Source organism: Anolis sagrei, chromosome 5, assembly GCF_037176765.1.
Source record: "Anolis sagrei isolate rAnoSag1 chromosome 5, rAnoSag1.mat, whole genome shotgun sequence".
In the NCBI taxonomy this organism is placed as follows: Eukaryota; Metazoa; Chordata; class Lepidosauria; order Squamata; family Dactyloidae; genus Anolis; species Anolis sagrei.
The window spans coordinates 94,108,839-94,127,347 of record NC_090025.1 but is presented as its reverse complement, the minus strand read 5'-3'; the positions used below and the strand labels follow the sequence as shown (position 1 = coordinate 94,127,347).

The 18,509-nt window shown below is 41.2% G+C and overlaps 1 protein-coding gene across 2 annotated transcripts in view; it reads right to left on the bottom strand.

The window, feature by feature from the left end:
• The window catches only part of ELAPOR2 (endosome-lysosome associated apoptosis and autophagy regulator family member 2), a 121,668-nt gene continuing 103,159 nt past the window's right edge, over window positions 1-18,509 (bottom strand). For both annotated transcript variants that reach the window (XM_060778200.2, XM_067468899.1), the window contains 8 exons: window positions 17,923-18,096; window positions 13,951-14,140; window positions 10,832-10,928; window positions 7,595-7,696; window positions 5,518-5,644; window positions 4,185-4,363; window positions 2,559-2,724; window positions 1-400 (listed from right to left, as the gene is read on the bottom strand). In XM_060778200.2, coding sequence (XP_060634183.2) covers window positions 341-400; window positions 2,559-2,724; window positions 4,185-4,363; window positions 5,518-5,644; window positions 7,595-7,696; window positions 10,832-10,928; window positions 13,951-14,140; window positions 17,923-18,096 — 1,095 coding nt within the window. In that variant the 3' untranslated portion in view covers window positions 1-340. The remainder of the gene's footprint in view (window positions 401-2,558; window positions 2,725-4,184; window positions 4,364-5,517; window positions 5,645-7,594; window positions 7,697-10,831; window positions 10,929-13,950; window positions 14,141-17,922; window positions 18,097-18,509) is intronic.

Here is an 18,509-nt window from a genome sequence, read left to right as displayed (position 1 = left end):
TTTAGTTCATTGCCATATTTTTACTATTCCAGGAAGTGCTGCTGAGATTACCAGCCTCAGACCTCAAAATATTTCGGACATCACATGCTTCCTCTCTCCCTGAGTTGAACATCCATCCTAGCTTATGACAATCTATTTTCTTTCCTTTTTGGCAAATTACTGAGTCTCAGATAAGGCAAATTTCCCTCTTGCTCTTCTTTCTGCTCTTCTTTCTTCCTTTAAGAATGTTCAACGCTCCTCACTGGAGAACACCCTTCAGAAGTGTTGCCAGAATGTGTTGAAAATGTACTCCCCTATAAATAGAAATTAGCTTTGCTAGTCCATTGGAAGAGTTACGTCTTCATATATTTTGAGATCTTGAGGATTTCAGCTGAACAGATTCAAAACGGTCTTCCTTTTCCTGCATTGCAAAACATAAGTGTTATTACAGAAAGATATAGACTGGTTTTTTGTAAGTGGTACTGTTTGAATATGACCTTATTGGCAAAAATGAGGCTTTCCATTATGTAACACTCCCAAACTGTATTCTGCAAATCTAAGGCAGCAATTATACATCACTTTAGCTACAATGGCTCAATACTATGGAGTTGTAGTTGATGAGGCATCAGCACTCTGGCAGAGAAAGCTGAAGACCTTGTAAAACTTCAACTCCCATGATTCTATAGCAGTATACTACAGCAATTAAAGTCAAACTGCATTAATTCCACAGTGAAGATGCACACTCAATATGCCACTCAAATCTCTAAAGCAGGGGTCCACATACTTTTTCAACAGAGGGCCAGGTCACAGTCCCTCAAACTGTTGGAAGGCCGGATTATAACTTGGGAAAAAAACATGAATGAATCATGTCTCATTTGTAGTGCAAAAAAACACTTTAAAACAATACAATAATTAAAATGAAGAACAATTTTAAGAAATATAAACTTATTAGTATTTCAGTGGGAAATGTGGGCCTGCTTTTGGCTAATGAGATAGGATTGTTGTTGCTGTTGTTGTGTGCTTTCAAGCCATTTTGGACTTAGGTTGACCCTGAGCGAGGGCCGGATAAATGGCAATCAGCCCTCGGGCCTTAGTTTGAGGACCCCTGCTCTAAAGTCCCAGGACATTGCCATTTTTTCCTAGAAGGTAAATAGAAAGAAATTATCCAATTAAGTCACTTTCTACTTTTAGCTTTCTAATACCCCTTTCTGCCCAACAACCCCCAACCCCAACAAACTGATTGAAAAATCAACTACAAGTCTAGGAAGTATAAACTAGGAGTGTACACAATATCATTTTGGTGTGCCAGATTTGGTCGCCAAATTCCCAGAAACAAGCCTGGCAGGGGGCATCTGAAGCCATACCCGATACGGATCACAGCAGCCAAACCTTTTTGGATAATGGGGGCTAATGGGGCTGAGAGGCACTCTACCTGAGGTGAAGGCAGTGTGTGAGCAGCCTCGCAAATCAGGCAAGTAATGGTTCCTCCTCTTCTTTCTTCCCTGAAAGCCTCCTCCATCCCCTCCTGAAGCCCTCCCCCAGTGCCCACTTGAGGCAAATGGGAACTCACTTTCATAGCAGCAAATAATAATGAATAATAATAAACCTTTATTTATACCCCGCTAACATCTCCCGAAGGACTTGGTGTGGCTTGCAAGAGGCCGAGGCCCAACACATCAATAAAACAACAGCATAACAAATACAACAATAAATAAACTCATAAAAGGCATTGAAAGAGCCTCTGTGCGTCCTCCAGGACATGATGGAAGTTAAGGTTTTTCTCTCCGTGTGTTTCTCAGCCAATCAAAGGACTGGTTGGCAGTGTCCGTTCTCCTCCCCTCTTGTGGTGTATGCTTGGGACTTCAATTCCCAGAATCCACTCTTGTGGAGGTTTTTTATGTTATGGCAAAAAGTTTAAACATTTCCCAAATCTCGGTGGATTGGTGAAATGTTCTGAAACTTGGAGGGCTTGCAGTCATATCTGTGACCTATAAATGAGGTGAGTTTCATGCTAATAGGCCTAAAAATGATGGAGAAATTAGCCTCTAAAATTTCCCCATTGGCTCCAATGGATCACATCTTACCAGAATGAAAACAGAACCCCCTTCCGATTTTATGAACTTCCAGATAAAAAGAATGGGGAGGGAGCCAAAAATGGAACCCAGAATGGTTCACCCCTACTACAAACCAAAAGTCATCCTGGGTTACCATGGACATGTGCAAGGGTGAAGAACTGGCCAACACAATGGCCCACCTTTTGTGTTCTATGTGTTAACACCTTAAATATCATAAATTTGCACAATTCGGGATCGACATGTGCTGGTTATAGATGCTGACTTGACTTTCAGCAGAACAAATGGATGGGGTGAGCAGTTTCTCCCTCCCTCCGTCCATCCCCCCCCCCCCAAACAAGCCTGTGAGTGCATGCCTGTAAACATAACATATAGTGATGCTTTGAAAACAAAACCAATAAAATTATATTAACAATGTAACAATTTTTAATAAAAAATATTTGAAACATTTTCCTCAACATTCTGTTACAAGAATAAAGGAACAATCATGCTAATAGCAGCACTCACCTTTGTAGCTAAAGATTTGAGTTTTCCTAATAATGACTGCTTATTTGAATATACTACTTCCTCTTCATTATCTTCCCCTTCCATAATAGCACAGCTGTCTGCAGCTGGAAGCTCACATTCCTTTGAATTTGCTGTCATTACCAATTTGGAATATTTATACTCTAGCCTGATGAAATACATCGAGATTAAGATTTAAAACATTTGCCAACATGAACATACAGTATACAATACATAAAAAAACTATGATACAACATGTTAAAATGAGAATTTTAAATTTTATTATATTGATCTTTATTATTTTAAACTCCAAAAATCACATGGAAGGAATTTGGGGTTTCTAGAGAACTTTTCCTTCTAGGAATCTATAGGTTCTCTAGAAGAAATCCCTGGTTACTTTCCAGCAGGACATAACTATAATCACCATGGAGCACCTAGAAAGAATATATTAATAAAATCTAAAACAATCTATTCCGTAAAAGCAAAACTGGTAAATGGGTGATCAGACTGACCTTTAAAAGCCCTAGTCCAGTGGTTCTCAACCTGTGGGCTCCCAGAAATCCCATTTCTGGGATTTCTGGGAGCTGAAGGCCATAGGATTTCTGGGAGCTGAAGGCCAAAACACCTGGGGACCCACAGATTGAGAACTACTTATCTGGAGGGTAGAACATCAGTACCCCTAATAGTCATGCATTTCCTTATGACTAGTAAAAGAAAACCAATTAGTCAAAGGTCCCCTGAAGTTAAGAACCACTGCCCTAGATGGTTCAGGTCCAGGCTATTTGACCAACCGCATCCCCTTGCACAAACCTACCCGGGCCCTGAGATCTTCAGTAGAGGCCCTTCTCTCGGTGTCACCTCCATCTCAAGCTCAGTTTGTGGAAATGAGAGAGCAGGCCTTCTTGGTGGTTGCTCCATGACTCTGGAACTCCCTGCCCAGGGAAGCCGGAATAGCCCCCTCCCTGCTGTCCTTTCAGGGAAAACTAAAACTTTTCTATTCAGACAGGCTGTGCTTTTGTAATGTGATTTTATATGCTTTTATGGATTAAAACTGGATTGTTTTAATATTAATGTTGTTTAATACTGTTTAAATATTTATATATTTTAAGTTGTACTAAAATGCATTCAGTTGTGAGCCGCTTTGAGTCTCCGTATGGAGAGAAAAAGTGGGATATAAATAAATATAATAATAATAATAGTTAAATATTGAATTTTAAAACTGTTTAAGGACTTCATCCCATGGGTTTATTTCTCTGTTTCCATGCACTTCAGAAAAAGAGTCCCTCAGGAGCCCCACGGAAGCCATCACATGATGTAAAAGGCATTTCTGATGGGGCTCCGTTTCTGCAGTGCATGGAAATAAACCCTTAAACCCAGGAGAGAGCAGGGGAAAGATGGGTATTGGTAGATAAGGACATGGGATGGCTGGCCATTCCAGAACATGGAGAAAGATGGGAGAACTTAAACTTATTCAAAGCTCTCAGTGTCTGTGTTTGGGATGGAATTTTGCACGTTCAAGAGTGGTCTATCTGGATCTGGTGAATTTCTGTTGGTTTCCATGGCTCTGACCTCCTAGCACAATTTCTAGCTATTGATAGCCCTGGTCAATTAATAAGCAAAGATACTTACTTCTGATTCTTCTTCCAGAAGTAGCAGGTTAAAGCAATCAGAAGGACACCCGTGAAAGCTCCTACACCTGCTCCAACTTTCAGCCAGAAATCAACTGTTTCACAGATGATGGTCTTTTTATCAGGCAATGAAACCCCTTTTATACATAGTTTTGGTTCATTCCATACATATAAAGTTTCCTACGAAACAGAGAGACACAATAAATATTACTGTATTTGCATTAAATTGTTGTATATCCTGCCTTGAGATTCATCCAGTGTGAGAGCATAAGACAGAGTGGTTGACAAAAATATGATGATATCTATGATATTTAACATGTCCCACTCAAGCCTAATATCCAACTAACTGAGAGTAGGTTTTTTTCAGGCTATATGGCCACAAAATGTATAATCAACTTTTTCGTATATAACCTTTTTGTAGTTCTTGCCCTGCAGGTACCTGTGATGGATGTACCTTCCACTTCTTGTGGGAAAGTGCTGAAGCCTGTCCCACATCCTCACAATCTCTAAGGAAGCTTGCCATAGATGCCGGCGAAATGTCAGGAGAGAATGCCTCTAGAACATGACCATATAGCCTGAAAAAACCTACAACAACCCAGTGATTCCAGCCATGAAAGCCTTCAACAATACATTTAACTGAAAGTAACCAACAGATTTTTCTTCATTCCCATTTTCATAATCTCCATAAAACCAGCTTCTCAGGATATGATGACAGCAGCAAAAGTACTTGGTGCTAAATACTAGAAAAATATCAAAGATTCCATCTGAACAGAAATGAATTAGTAAATCACTAGACATTGCACAGATGAACAAGTTAACTCTGCTACTGAAGAAAAACACTTTGCACAAAATTGGAATTCACATTCTACTTGATATTCAAAGAAGGGGGCTGGTATCAGCAGGTTTGAATAATAATTTACTTTTAATTATCACAAAAAAGATGGGATTACAAAGATATAACTTACATTAGAAAATGTAGAAATTAGGAATGAATTTAATATAACAAAGGTATAAAAGGAATAATTAAAGGATAAAATGTATATAAGTGGGAAGGTTAAGAGCGAGTACAGGTGACGGTTTTTTGTAAAATAGTTTGCCTACTAGGTACTTTCAAGGGCAGTGTTTTGAATACAGGATACCATTTAAATGAATATAACTGCCTTTATATTCTGCCCATAAGATTATCAGAGACATCTGGGTTGGCTAAAGTGGGGAAAGAATGGTCTGACCAAAGGCAGATCTTTCCTCTCTTCACGACTCCACTGGCTCCAGTGTTGCAATCAGAAACTCCAACTTTTTCTACCCACATTATTAATGTGCAAGTAATTAATTACCTGATGTCCTTTTTTACAAGCTCCCTCAATCTCATGGTAGTCCTGCTCTGTACACATGGGACAGGCTTCAGCACTTTCCCACAAGAAGTAGAAGGTACATCCGTCACAAGTACCTGCAGGGCAAGAACTACAAAAAGATTATATATGAAAAAGTGGATTGTACATTTTGTTCTAAATCTAAAAGAAGGTAGTTGCATTATTCTCACTTTCCAAAAAAATTGGAGGACATTCTTTCAGCAATGCATATCAATATGCACACAATATGCACAATATGCACATTGTTAGATATTTCTCTACAATCTGAGAATTCCAATGAATGAATGACTCAAATCTGTTATCCAGTTGCAAACAGATCTATAAAACAGAACTATAGCAGATCAAGGAAGTGCCATCATTTGCAAAAGGAATCCTCTCATAAGTAATGGTATACAAAACTGATTTAGACAGACTGCTAGTTCTTGATACTGTAGTGTTCAGCTTCACAACGGTGGTCAGGGGAGCTTTTGCACAATTAAAACTTGTGCGCCAGCTGTGCCCGTACCTTGGGAAGTCTGACTTGGCCACGGTGGTCCATGCTCTGGTTACATCCTCTATAGACTACTGTACCGCTCTCTACGTGGGGTTGCCTCTAAAGACTGCCCGGAAGCTGCAATTAGTCCAATGAGCAGCAGCCAGATTACTAACAGGAGTGAGGTACAGGGAGCATACTACTCCTCTGTTGCGCCAGCTCCACTGGCTGCCAATTAGCTTCCGAGCACAATTCAAAGTGCTGGTGTTGACCTATAAATCCCTAAATGACTCCGGCCCAGTTTACCTGTCCGAACGGATTCTCCCCTATGAACCATCAAGGTTGTTAAGATCTTCTGGAGGGGCCCTGCTCTCGGTCCCACGATCCTCACAATCGTGTCTGGTGGTGACGAGGGACAGGGCCTTCTCGGCGGTGGTCCCTCAGCTCTGGAACTCTCTCCCACTGGAGATTAGAACTGCCCCATCTCTCCTGACTTTTAGAAAGCTGGTGTTGTGGTTTTATGAACAACTCTGGCTGAAATAAGCGATGGTGTGTTATAGTGGTAAAACAGTGTATGAGGAGGACTAGAGTAATAGGTGACAATTGCTCTAGCCTGCTGACCACTTTGTTCTCCCCCAGAACATTATAGAAAATTGACTTCAGCAGAAAGAAAGCTTATATCATTTTGGCTCATACTTGTATTTATCTTAACTGTAGCTTTTTCTAGCTTTAGCTCACATCCTTCAATATGCTGGAACAGCATCTTGACACACCAACACATTTGCCATGCACTTTCTAGCTTTAGTTTGGGTCCTTTGAAATGCCAGTACCGTACCTTGCCACTCCGAGAAGGCTCTCATGTGGGATTATTAACTGCTACCCAATAGATATGGAAATACTATTGGGGGGAGGGGGTTATCCCAAAATCATGAAAGCACACAGGATAGAGAAAGAAACAAAATTATTGCGGGAAAGTATTATCCCTAAGCAAGGGATTTGGGAGACTGCAAGGTTGTTTAAAGTTCCTCCATTTGAACCCTGCAAATCACTGGACCAGATGGGGAAAAATATGATATTTCAGACATGAATGAAAAGCAGGCTGAAAAATAAGCTCAAGTTGGATTTCTCCTGAGGATTTTCAAGGGAAATAAAGAGAGTTTTCATAAATGTGTGGCAAAATTCCTTAAGAAAGAGTGGCGTCCAAACTATCAGCTATAACTAGAATTCCAGCTCAAATGAAGTTGAAAAGAAATGTGGGGGTTCCTCCCTGGTGACATACTGAAGGAATGTCAAAAAAGACAAAGTATTATTGGATAAGCTTAGTAAAATTTCTCAGAGAAGGAGATCAGTGATGAAGTTCTTTGAGAAAGGAAGAATGAGATCCAAACTGTCAGCTAGCTATAGATTTCACCACACATAAAGTTGAAAGCAAATCTGGAGCTTCTTCTCTGGGTGACATATAGGAGAAAGTCTTTTAAAAAGCCCAAACATTTTTGGGAAGCATAGCAAAACTTATTAAAGGAGAGAAAATAACATATCCCTGCTTACATCACAATTTGTAACAAATACCTGGGAACTGAAATTTCTCCTTCACCAGGTTTTGCAGGGTTACACCTCATTGTCACTACAGAAGCACGGCCATTTTCACAAGTCGCTGTAGCTCCTGAAGACCTACACAGAAATGAGAACAAATATGAAACAAAGTCATCACTCTCATCGTTATGTTGTTGCTTAAGAGCATGTCTTATAGCACATCAACACATTTGTCTTCTCAGAGATAAATGAGGACTTCTTTGTCCTCATATCCCCTGTATCTCAGAATTTTATGCTTTTCTGTTACAAGTGTTGCTTCTAAATACAGTAGTGTTGAATATTTGTGTTGACACATACAGTTAGCAGGCAGCATGAGGTTTCATAAGTAAGGTAGGTTATAAATATAGATATAAACAAAAATAAAATTGGAACACCAAAGACACCTGAAGAATTGAATGTCCTAGGTATGCTTTACCTGCCTGTCAGTCACCTCAGGACTGATGTCACTCATGACATTTTGGGCCTTAGATTTAAGGGGAGGCCTGGTCTCTGAGAGGACCCCTCTATCTTGTGGGGTTCCTCAGGGAGCCATTCTCTCCCCTCTGTTGTTTAACATCTATATGCGACCACTTGCTCAGCTGGTTCAAGGTTTTGGGCTTGAGTGTTATCAGTACGCCGATGACACTCAGCTTGTGCTGAAGATGGAAGGCCGATCGGACTCTGTACCCGATTGTTTCCATCAGTCCCTCGAGGCCGTTACTGGGTGGCTGTGTGCCAGCAGGTTGAGGGTGAATCCAGCAAAGATGGAGATCCTATGGCTGGGTCAACCGGGCAGTGGGGATATCCAGCTGCCTACACTGGATGATGAGCGCTATGCCCGTCATCATTGGTAAAGAGTCTGGGAGTCCTTTTGAACCCTCTGCTGACGATGGAGGCCCAGGTCTCCGCCGTTAGCAGAACCGCTTTTTTTCATCTGCGGCAGGCTAGACGGCTGGCCCCCTACCTGTCCAGGAACGACCTAGCTACGGTGATCCAGGCTATGGTCATCTCAAGACTGGACTACTATAACGCCCTCTACATTGGCCTTCCTCTGTCGGTGATCCGGAAGCTCAAGTTGGTACAAAATGCTGCTGCTCGGCTTCTTGCAGGAATTCCGATGAGATGCCACATAACACCAATCTTACTACAGCTGCATTGGTTACCAATTGAGCACCAGATCACTTTCAAAGTGATGGTACTCATCTTTAAGACCTTGCATGGTCTGGGGCCGATGTACCCGAGGGACCGCCTCACCCCCTACCAACCCCAGAGATCCCTCCATTCTGGGGACCAAGATCTATTGGAAATTCCCAGTGTCAAGACCTTGCGTCTAACAGCAACCAGACGCAGAGCCTTTACAGCAGTGGCACCATCACTCTGGAATACTCTGCCACCTGAAGTCTGTGCCTTGCAAGACTTATCAGCTTTCCGCAGGGCATGGAAGACATACCTGTTTCAACAGGCCTTTGATTTTTGATATTGCTGTTTTTAAATTGTTTTAAATTGTTTTTAAATTGTGTTAGATTTTAGCCATTCTTGTAAGCCACTCCGAGCCCCAGGGGAGTGGCAGCATATAAGTTTGAATAATAAATAAATAAATAAATAAAAACATGGAACCAGCAAGTATGAGAATAACTGAATGGTCAATTAAAGCTCAGTTTGAATGACAAGGAACAAAACAGAGAGGTCGTTGTTGCCATTGTTACCTTTGGTCCATACCTGTACATCATGGGAACATAGAGCATATATAAATAAAGAAATAACCATCTACTAACTCAGCAGCAATGTTGTATATAGAGTGAAGACATCTTCCTGGAAGTAGCCATCCTTTGTCTGGGTGTTGTTCATTAGTTACTGTCTTGATTCAGGTGTTTCTCAATACCAATAAGCAGATTTTGTTCATTTTCAAGTTTTTTTTCCTTTACACATGCTTGTGGATTCCAATGGCTTCTCTGTGTAGTCCAACAAAGTGGTTGTCAAAGTAGTCCAGAATATTTGTGTTTCCAAATAATATTCTGTGCCCAGCTTGGTTTATCCTGTGTTTTGCTATAGCTGTTTTTTTCTGGCTGAAGTAGTCTGCAGTGCCTTTCACGTTCTTTGAGTATTGAGAAACACCAGAAACAAGACAGTAACTAATGAACACCACCCAGGCACATGAAGCCCCCAGACAGCAAGTAATCTAGGGCCAGTGAACACCACCCAGACAAAGGATGCCTCCAGGCATTATAGACTGCAAGGGAACAAAGGCCTGGCTACTTCCAGGCAGACGCCCTCACTATTGACTATGCAATGTCCATTTAAAAGGTTGTCCCCTGACATGTCTGACTCTGGGGTGTGGTACTCATCTCCATTTCTAAGCTGAAGAGCCGGCTTTGTTGATAGACACCTCCAAGGTCATGTGGCCGGCATGACTGCACGGAGTGCCGTTACCTTCCCGCCGGAGCAGTACCTATTGATCTACTCACATTTGCATGTTTTCAAACTGCTAGGCTGGCAGAAGCTAGGGCTGACAGCGGAAGTGCACGCCGCTCCCCAGAATCGAACCTGCAACCTTTTGGTCAACAAGCTCAGCAGCTCAGCACTTTAACCCACTGCGCCACCGGGGGCATCTGGTGGTTATTTATTTATTTATTTGGGGTGCTTCTACCCCGCCCTTCTCAACCCCCTAGGGGGGACTCAAAGGCACAATTCGATGCCTAACAGTTACAAAATACAATACAATATACAATACACAAATTACCATATACTATCACAGTTATAACTAATTAAAACAATCAACAGTATACTAGCATCAATAAAAACATCTAGTGATCAATGTTGAGTGGATCCCACTCAAACACTTGCAAATCAGGCTTGCTAATTGCACCCTTCACACTTAATTGATAGACATTGGTTCCTTCTTCCACCGTGGACATTCCACAAGTATATATATACTCTACTTGCATTTACCACTATCAGATCCCCAGAAGATGCCAGCCACAGATGCAGGTGAAACATCAGGAGAAAAGGCTACCACAACACAACCAAACAGCCCAGAAACTACACTCCAGTGATTCCAGCCATGAAAGCCTTGAACAATACAATGCTGCGTATATTTACCTAGAAGCATTGAACTTAATAATGCTTATTTCTGGATAAAAGTATGAAGAATACTGTAAGCATACAGATAAAAATATTTTACAGGTTTGTGCTGTAGAGAGAGAGTCTCATCCTTCTAACAAACCTTCTACCTACTTGTAATAAAAATGCACATCGGGTATTTTGTTTTCAGAATGTTCAAACATTTCTGGCTTTACAGTTATATCTCCCAGTGTCGTTTCAATGGTAGCTCCTGCAAAGGAAAAAAATGTTAACTTGAAATAATAAATGCTAAGATTTTTGTGGACATTCTTATCAAATAATAATAATAACAATCTTTATTTATACCCCGCCACCATCTCCCCGATGGGGACTCGGAGTGGCTTACATGAGGCCAAGTCCAAACAACAAATTACAACAGAGTAAAACCTAAAACGCAAACCAGCAATGCGAACAATAAACAACAACATCATAATTACATCAAGTATGCAATAATGACCACTTTATCTGCACTGTATCATACAGAGTCATTGCAAATATGGATAAAACATTTAATTTATCTGGAAGTTTACATTTTCTCCATGTAATATTGTGCATTCTATGTTTGTGTTTCTGCACATTAAAAGCTGATATTTTTTTAAAAAAATGAGACTGAAACTGAACAAAACACGAAAACTAAATGTAATGTTTTGAGAGTAGCAATGTTTTTGGCGGATGAAGAGACAGCAATAAGGGCATACAAAATGTGCTCAATTTAAATCTCCATCAATTAAATCAATGTGAGAAGCAGAGACCAATTTCAATCAGAAGCTTTGGCAGGCTGGATCTCTGAACAAGCACACAGCAAACCCAAAAACCCATTTTCCTCTGCAGTCCCTTTCAAAATGGCAACAAAAATGATATCACATTACTTCCTGACACCATTCTGAAAAGGACTGCAGAAGAAAACGTAAATATTTAGGAGGAGGGGGTTCTGTGGGTCTGTGTAGGTATTTTCATATGTATTTTCATATGTTTGAGGTGCTTTCTGTGATATTTCACGTAAAAGTTGAGTCAAAATAATAGCATAAACTTTAAAAAAACCTGGGAGATATTTGATATTGATATCCCCACTCAGCCATAGAGAGGCACTGGGTGATCTTGGGCAATCAACGATTAATTGATATGTATTTTGATTACTTCTATGTTTAGATTGTTTTATATTTTGATGAGATGTTTTATTGTTTTTCTGTGCAGTATTAAATTTTTGCTGGATTTATAAGCTGCCTTGAGCTGCCTCCATGGCCAAGAAAGTTGAGGTAGAAATGAAGTAAATAAACAAATAAGTTTGTGGGACAGGTGGGGATATCCAGGGACAACAAAAGTGGGACCTAAGTGCTCCATGAGAACTACTAGCTGTAATTTTTCCCACCCCTGTAGTTTAACAGAGAGAGGGAAATTATAAGTAGCAAAAGCAAACTGGTGCAGGTGGAATTGTTTTTTATGACAGAGTTTTAACTAGGAACATAGGAAGCACACGACACTGCATTATACTGAGCCAGACCACTGGTTCATCTAAATCCATTACTGGCAACTCTGACTGGGATTCTGGAGTTCCAGGCTAGATTTTCTCCTAATCCTATCTAATAGCCACACTTTTATTTGTTAGGAATATGGGAATATATTTAAATGTGATCTGTTAATAAGATAGGTGTTCTGGGACAGCCGCACCAGGGGCTCCAGCTTATCTTACTATTTGTTGATTGCTGCATGTATTTTAAAGTTCTATGCCTTTGCAGTTAGATGGCTTTCCTTACTTTGCAGTTATTGGGTCAATTGCTTGTCAATTATTATTAGGTTCCCTAGTCCCGCCCCCTTTTTGGGCTTTGGAAGGAAGTGAGCCATTTTGTTAGTTAGTCTAAGCTAGGTTAACCAATGTATAGGATGTGTGTAACTTCCCCTGTACAAAGGCTTCAACCTTTAAGAATCTCCAGAGAAAGAACGCCAGGGAAGCATTCCCACAGCTTTAAGCAATCCAGGGGAGAACAGCTTTAAGAACTCCAGGAAAACAGCCTTAAAGACTAAAGAACTCCAGCTGAAGAACATCCACTGCCTTGCTGGTAGGTCCACTCGGCGTCCAAGAAGCAGTTCGGCCCGGTAGCGGAGCACACATCAGCGAGGGTTGGATTTTAGTCAGCCTGGGAGAAGTTAGAAAGGGGGAATTTTCCTTTAAAGAAAAGTTATTGAAGAGAGAAGGGCTGAAGAGAGAAACCTGGCCAGTTTCTTTAGTCAAGGAAGACTAAAGGAAGCTTGTTAAGATCCCTAGTCAAGGAAGGGCTAGAGATCAGAGATTTGATCAAGGAAAGATCAAATTGGAAGGCTATTCATAGCAGGAAATGTTGTTCACTAAAGAGCTTCACCTCAGTAAAAGTTAGCCACAAGCAGTGTTATTTGGAAGAGTGGACTGTATTACAAACCAAGTGATATTCGAAGTTCTATAAGTTATTTAACAACCTGCAACCATATGCTTTGTACACAATAAACTTGTTATCTTTTGTTGAAGACCGTCTCATCTCAATTAATCTGCGTCTGTAAAGCCAGATCTCATCAGTGGTACCTCAAATACCTCACGTTGGTGGCAGTTACCTTAATTTACAAGTAATAATTGGCCTCTGTATTCTTATACACAATTGAGGCCTGAGATTAATTCCCTCCATAATCATCCACACCTGTACAATTGATTCGTGCATAACTGGACAATTGGTGACAGCGGTGGGGATCTCCAAATATAAAATCCCTATACACTGTCCATCGTTGTGTTCACGTCTGGACATTCATGATACTAAAAGTAGTATTTACAGGTTTGTTGAGAAGAGAGTTCTGATGATGCTGTCCAGAGCCCGTGATAGTTCCATAATTACCAAGGATGTAAAAAAAAAATTGGCTGATGCCATCTGACTTAGTCCTGTCTTGAGGTATCTATGCCTCGTTACCTAATCGTGCTTGACATTAATAGGATAATCCCTCTTTTTCTTGTGTCTTAAGATATAGCATTTGATTTATCATGAAGTTTTGAAATGATTTATGTTTGATAGGCAGAATTCTAGAAGAAGAGTCATGAGGAAACTTTCAGGATTTGAGAGTTATCATAGCAGATTCCAACAAATCTCCGCCAGAGAGCAATTATGTAGACCACAAAATACGAGTCACAGGTCAGGTCAAATAAGTCATCCCCACACCTATTTTCAGTTCTGTGAAGTCTTTATTAAGAGCAAGCAAAAGACTGAAGTGCTTACCAAAAAACGTATCAGCGAGGCTGTTGGACTGAAGTGCCAGAGCAGTTCGGAATCCTTTGCTGTCGGGTGGTATGATAGTCGACTGGCAAACAAAAGCCCTTACAACATTGGAAAAATCTTCTGATTCAGCTACCATATCCTTTAGTGTAATATCAGTTATGTTATCTGCACATATTGCGACCTTTCCCCCCTGTGAATGTCAAATGACAGTGAAGGGTAACAAGGATGTGGCTGCTATGAGGGATTTCCAAACATCCTGCAAAACAGAGGTTACATACTGCTCACTATGACTTATTTATTTGCTTCATTTATACCCTGATTTTCTCACTCTGTAGGAGACTCAAGGTGGCTAACAATTCTGGCAAGATTCAATGCCACTTAAAAACATAGCAATAAAACTTAAAGCGAATTTATCAACAAATTAGGAAATAGTCTATAAAACATAGTCTATAAAACATGTACTTTCATGAAAGAACCAGCATAGATTGCAAAAGTCCTTTACTTCACTCAGTGAAGTCACCTTCCACCCCGTATTTAATGAGAACTGATGTTGAAAAATGGAATTTTTTTAAAAAAAATATTCATCAAGGAACCATGCTGTTTTCTTTAACAGCATAATAAATTAGCTTGCAAGTTAAATATATTTTGGCATTTAGTTAATGATATTCTACCTCACTTGGAGCTAATGCAGGAATTGGGAGAATGGAGGGCGTACTTGATATGTACAGTACTGAAAGAATGGCTGGCATATTTCAACAAGCAATGAATGGAGTATTTAATTATAGATCTCACCAGTATTGCAAATACATGGGTGTGGAAATCTGTATTTCACCCATTACACAAGCATAACAAAAACTTAATGTAGTTTACAATTACTCAGCTGACACCTAGCTTCTCAGAACAATGGCAATAAAATGTAATGCATATTCAATGAGGCTACCATGAATATTCTCCACATTTGTTTTCAAGGTGAAATATTGTGATCAGCTAGAAATATTTCATTACCCTCCAAATAGTTTCTGGCCCAACTTACCTGTCTGAACGAATCTCCCCTTATGAACCTGCAAGGACTTGATCATCTGGAGAGGCCCTGCTCTTGGTCCCGCCATCATCACAAGTACGGTTGGAGGGAACGAGAGACAGGGCCTTCTCAGTGGTGGCCCCTCGGCTATGGAACGCCCTTCCTAGGGAGATTAGATCAGTTCCTCACTCCTATCATTCCGGAACAATCTTAAGACATGGCTATTTGAGCGGGCATTTGAAAATACGGAGTAACGGATATAATAATTGAATAACTATATGGCGAAACTGGACATTGTTTTAATGATTATCAATTGAAGTATGTTTCATTATAATGTTTGATTTTATTATTGCTGATGTTTTTTTTATATTGTATATTGTAATTGTGTCCTTGGTGGCATTGAATTCTTGCCTTGTAAACCGCCTCGAGTCGCCGGAAGGCTAAGAGGGGCGGTATAGAAATGTACTAAATAAAATAAATAAATTTGTTAAAATATTCACATTTTAAACCCCTGTTTGATGCAGTAATTGGTTTTTACATCCTTTTTCCCTCTGGATTGCTCATTCCAGACTATAATAATAATAATGGAAGCCCCCAGTGGCGCAGTGGGTTAAACCCCCATGCCGGCAGGACTGAAGACCGACAGGTCGCAGGTTCGAATACGGGGAGAAGCGGATGAGCTCCCTCTATCAGCTCCAGCTCCTCATGCGGAGACATGAGAGAAGCCTCCCATAAGGATGATACAACATCAAATCATCCGGGCGTCCCCTGGGCAACGTCCTTGCAGACAGCCAATTCTCTCACACCAGTAGCGACTTGCAGTTTCTCAAGTCGCTCTTGACATGACGACAATAATAATAATAATAATAATAATAATAATAATAATAAACATTTATTTATACCCCGCTACCATCTCCCGAAGGACTCGGTGCGGCTTACAAGAGGCCGAGCCCAAACACATCAGTAAAACCAACAACAATAATACAGACAATAAATAAAATCATAAACAAAGCAGTAAACATTAACAATAACACCATGACGCATTAAAAACCTGTGACAGGGCCAAATGTAGTAGTTAAAATTTTAAAAATAATGCTGGGCATGACTAGGTGACATATTAGGATAGGTATTTGGAGAGGGATGGAGCGAGCAGACAATCCTAGATCACTAGTAAAGTGCATTTAGGCACATATTGCTTAGGGTTTCCTTATTCTGGGAAGGCACACTGGAACAACCACATTTTCAGGCTCCTACTAAAGACTGCCAGAGTTGGGGCATGCCTAATGTCCTTGGGGAGTGAGTTCCAGAGTCGAGGGCCACCACCAAGAAGGCCCTGCCCCTATACATCTTTGGGCACAAGAGACCACACAATGAAAGGCATTATGTTTCTATAATTTCAATCATATCAGACTATGGACTGACATTGCTGAAGACAAACAAGAACAATGAAAATTAATGCACTTCTTCCAGGGTCTATCACTTGAGCAATCCTAAAAAATTAGGAACAATGCAGCACTAGGGAAATCTCATATGCCTCAGTGGGAGCATGAAGACTGACATAAAAAATGGCTTGAAATGTAAGTTAGAACAGTATCTGCTACCACTCTACTTATAGAATTATTTATTTGCTTTATTTCTATACCGCGTTTCTCAACCTAAATTAGGTGACTCAATGCGGTTTACACAGTATTAATTACCACAACAATAACAATTAAAACACAGCATACACAATAGCAAACACACAACATTCATACAAATGCCTCGATCACAAACAAGATCCAGTCTCATATCCTTATGCCGTTCCTATGTTCAGTTTACCGTCGTTCTGTGTACAATTGCGCTGATTAGCCAAACGCTTGCTCAAAGAGCCAGGTTTTGAGCTTCTTCCTAAATGCCAGCAGCGAAGGAGCCTGTCTGATGTCGTTTGGTAGGGCATTCCATAACCGAGGGGCCACCACCGAGAAGGCCCTGTCTCTCGTTCCCGCCAGCCGTGTCTGTGACGCAGGCGGAACCGAGAGCAGGGCCTCTCCGGACGATCTTAATGTCCGTGTCGGTTCATAGGAGGAGATGCGTTCGGAAAGGTAGGTGGGGCCGGAACCGTTTAGGGCTTTGTAGGCTAACGCCAGCACCTTGAATTGTGCCCGGTAGGGAATTGGCAGCCAGTGGAGCTGGCTCAACAGAGGAGTGGTGTGCTCCCTGAGAGCTGCTCCTGTTAGCAACCTGGCTGCCGAGCGCTGGACCATCTGAAGCTTCTGGGCAGTCTTCAAGGGCAGCCCCACGTAAAGCGCGTTGCAGTAATCTATACGGGATGTGACCAGAGCGTGGACTACCGTGGCCAAGTCCGACTTCCCGAGGTACGGGCGCAGCTGGCGCACAAGCCGAAGCTGTGCAAATGCTCCCCTGGCCACCGCTGAGACCTGAGGCTCCAGGCTCAGCGATGAATCCAGGGTCACACCCAAGCTGCGAACCTGCGTCTTCAGGGGGAGTGTAACCCCGTCCAACACAGGCTGTAACCCTATGCCCCGTTCGGCCTTTCGACTGACCAGGAGTGCCTCTGTCTTGTCTGGATTCAACTTCAATTTGTTCACCCTCATCCAGTCCGACACAGCAGCCAAGCACCGGTTCAGGACCTGAACAGCCTCCTTAGAAGTAGGTGGAAAGGAGTGACAGAATGATGGGGGGGGGGGCAAATTTAGAGCAAGTCAAGATCAAAACAACACAGTAAAGAAATCCACTTTCAGTTTAAAATATCTACTAGATATAAAGCGCCTGCCACAAATTAAAGTCCTGTGTTAAGCTTTTCCTTCTTCCCAAAAACGTTTAGAGTGAACTGATCTATCTTGAGCTAACGATTTGGACTGCAACTGGCAAAACAAACAGGATGACATGCGTAGTGATCTGAGCTGTGAGAAGGAAGTACAGGAGATGCCATATTTGGGTAAAGCACCTACTTGGTTTCCACAGAGGCTGATGTTGAAGAAATGGAAGAATTTTGTTCCTCTTGCTGTAAAGCTCGGTCCATTCATTAAAGAGCCTGCTGTACTGAGGCTGCTAAAATCATAGTTCAGACTCTGATTGTCTTTGGCATAAGTAAGCAGGCAGTCACTAAAGCAAGCAGAATGATCCTAAGAAAGGAGAGCAAAACAGATGTGAATGCTTATAGTCAATCAAATTATCATCAAAGAATCATTCAAGGGTCAGAAGGAAACCCGTAAAAATGATCACTGTTGTGACTGAGAAGGATCCAGATGTCAGCACCATTATCATGTTCGCCACATATGAGAGAAAGGGTTCTGGGATAATGCTGTTTAAAAGCATTTGGAAGAATTCCTACTAGGCTTGTTTGATCAAAAAAAATGGTTCAAAACTCGTTTTGGATGTAGGGGGTGCTGGCGATTCGGATCAGAAATGATTTCCAAAATTTTCCGGGGAAAAAAGGCAGAAATATCCGAAATTTCCGAATCACTTCATTAATAGCAGACTCACATGTGCAGTAGGAAAGAAACAGCATTGGCACTGGGAAAACTTCAGGGGATTG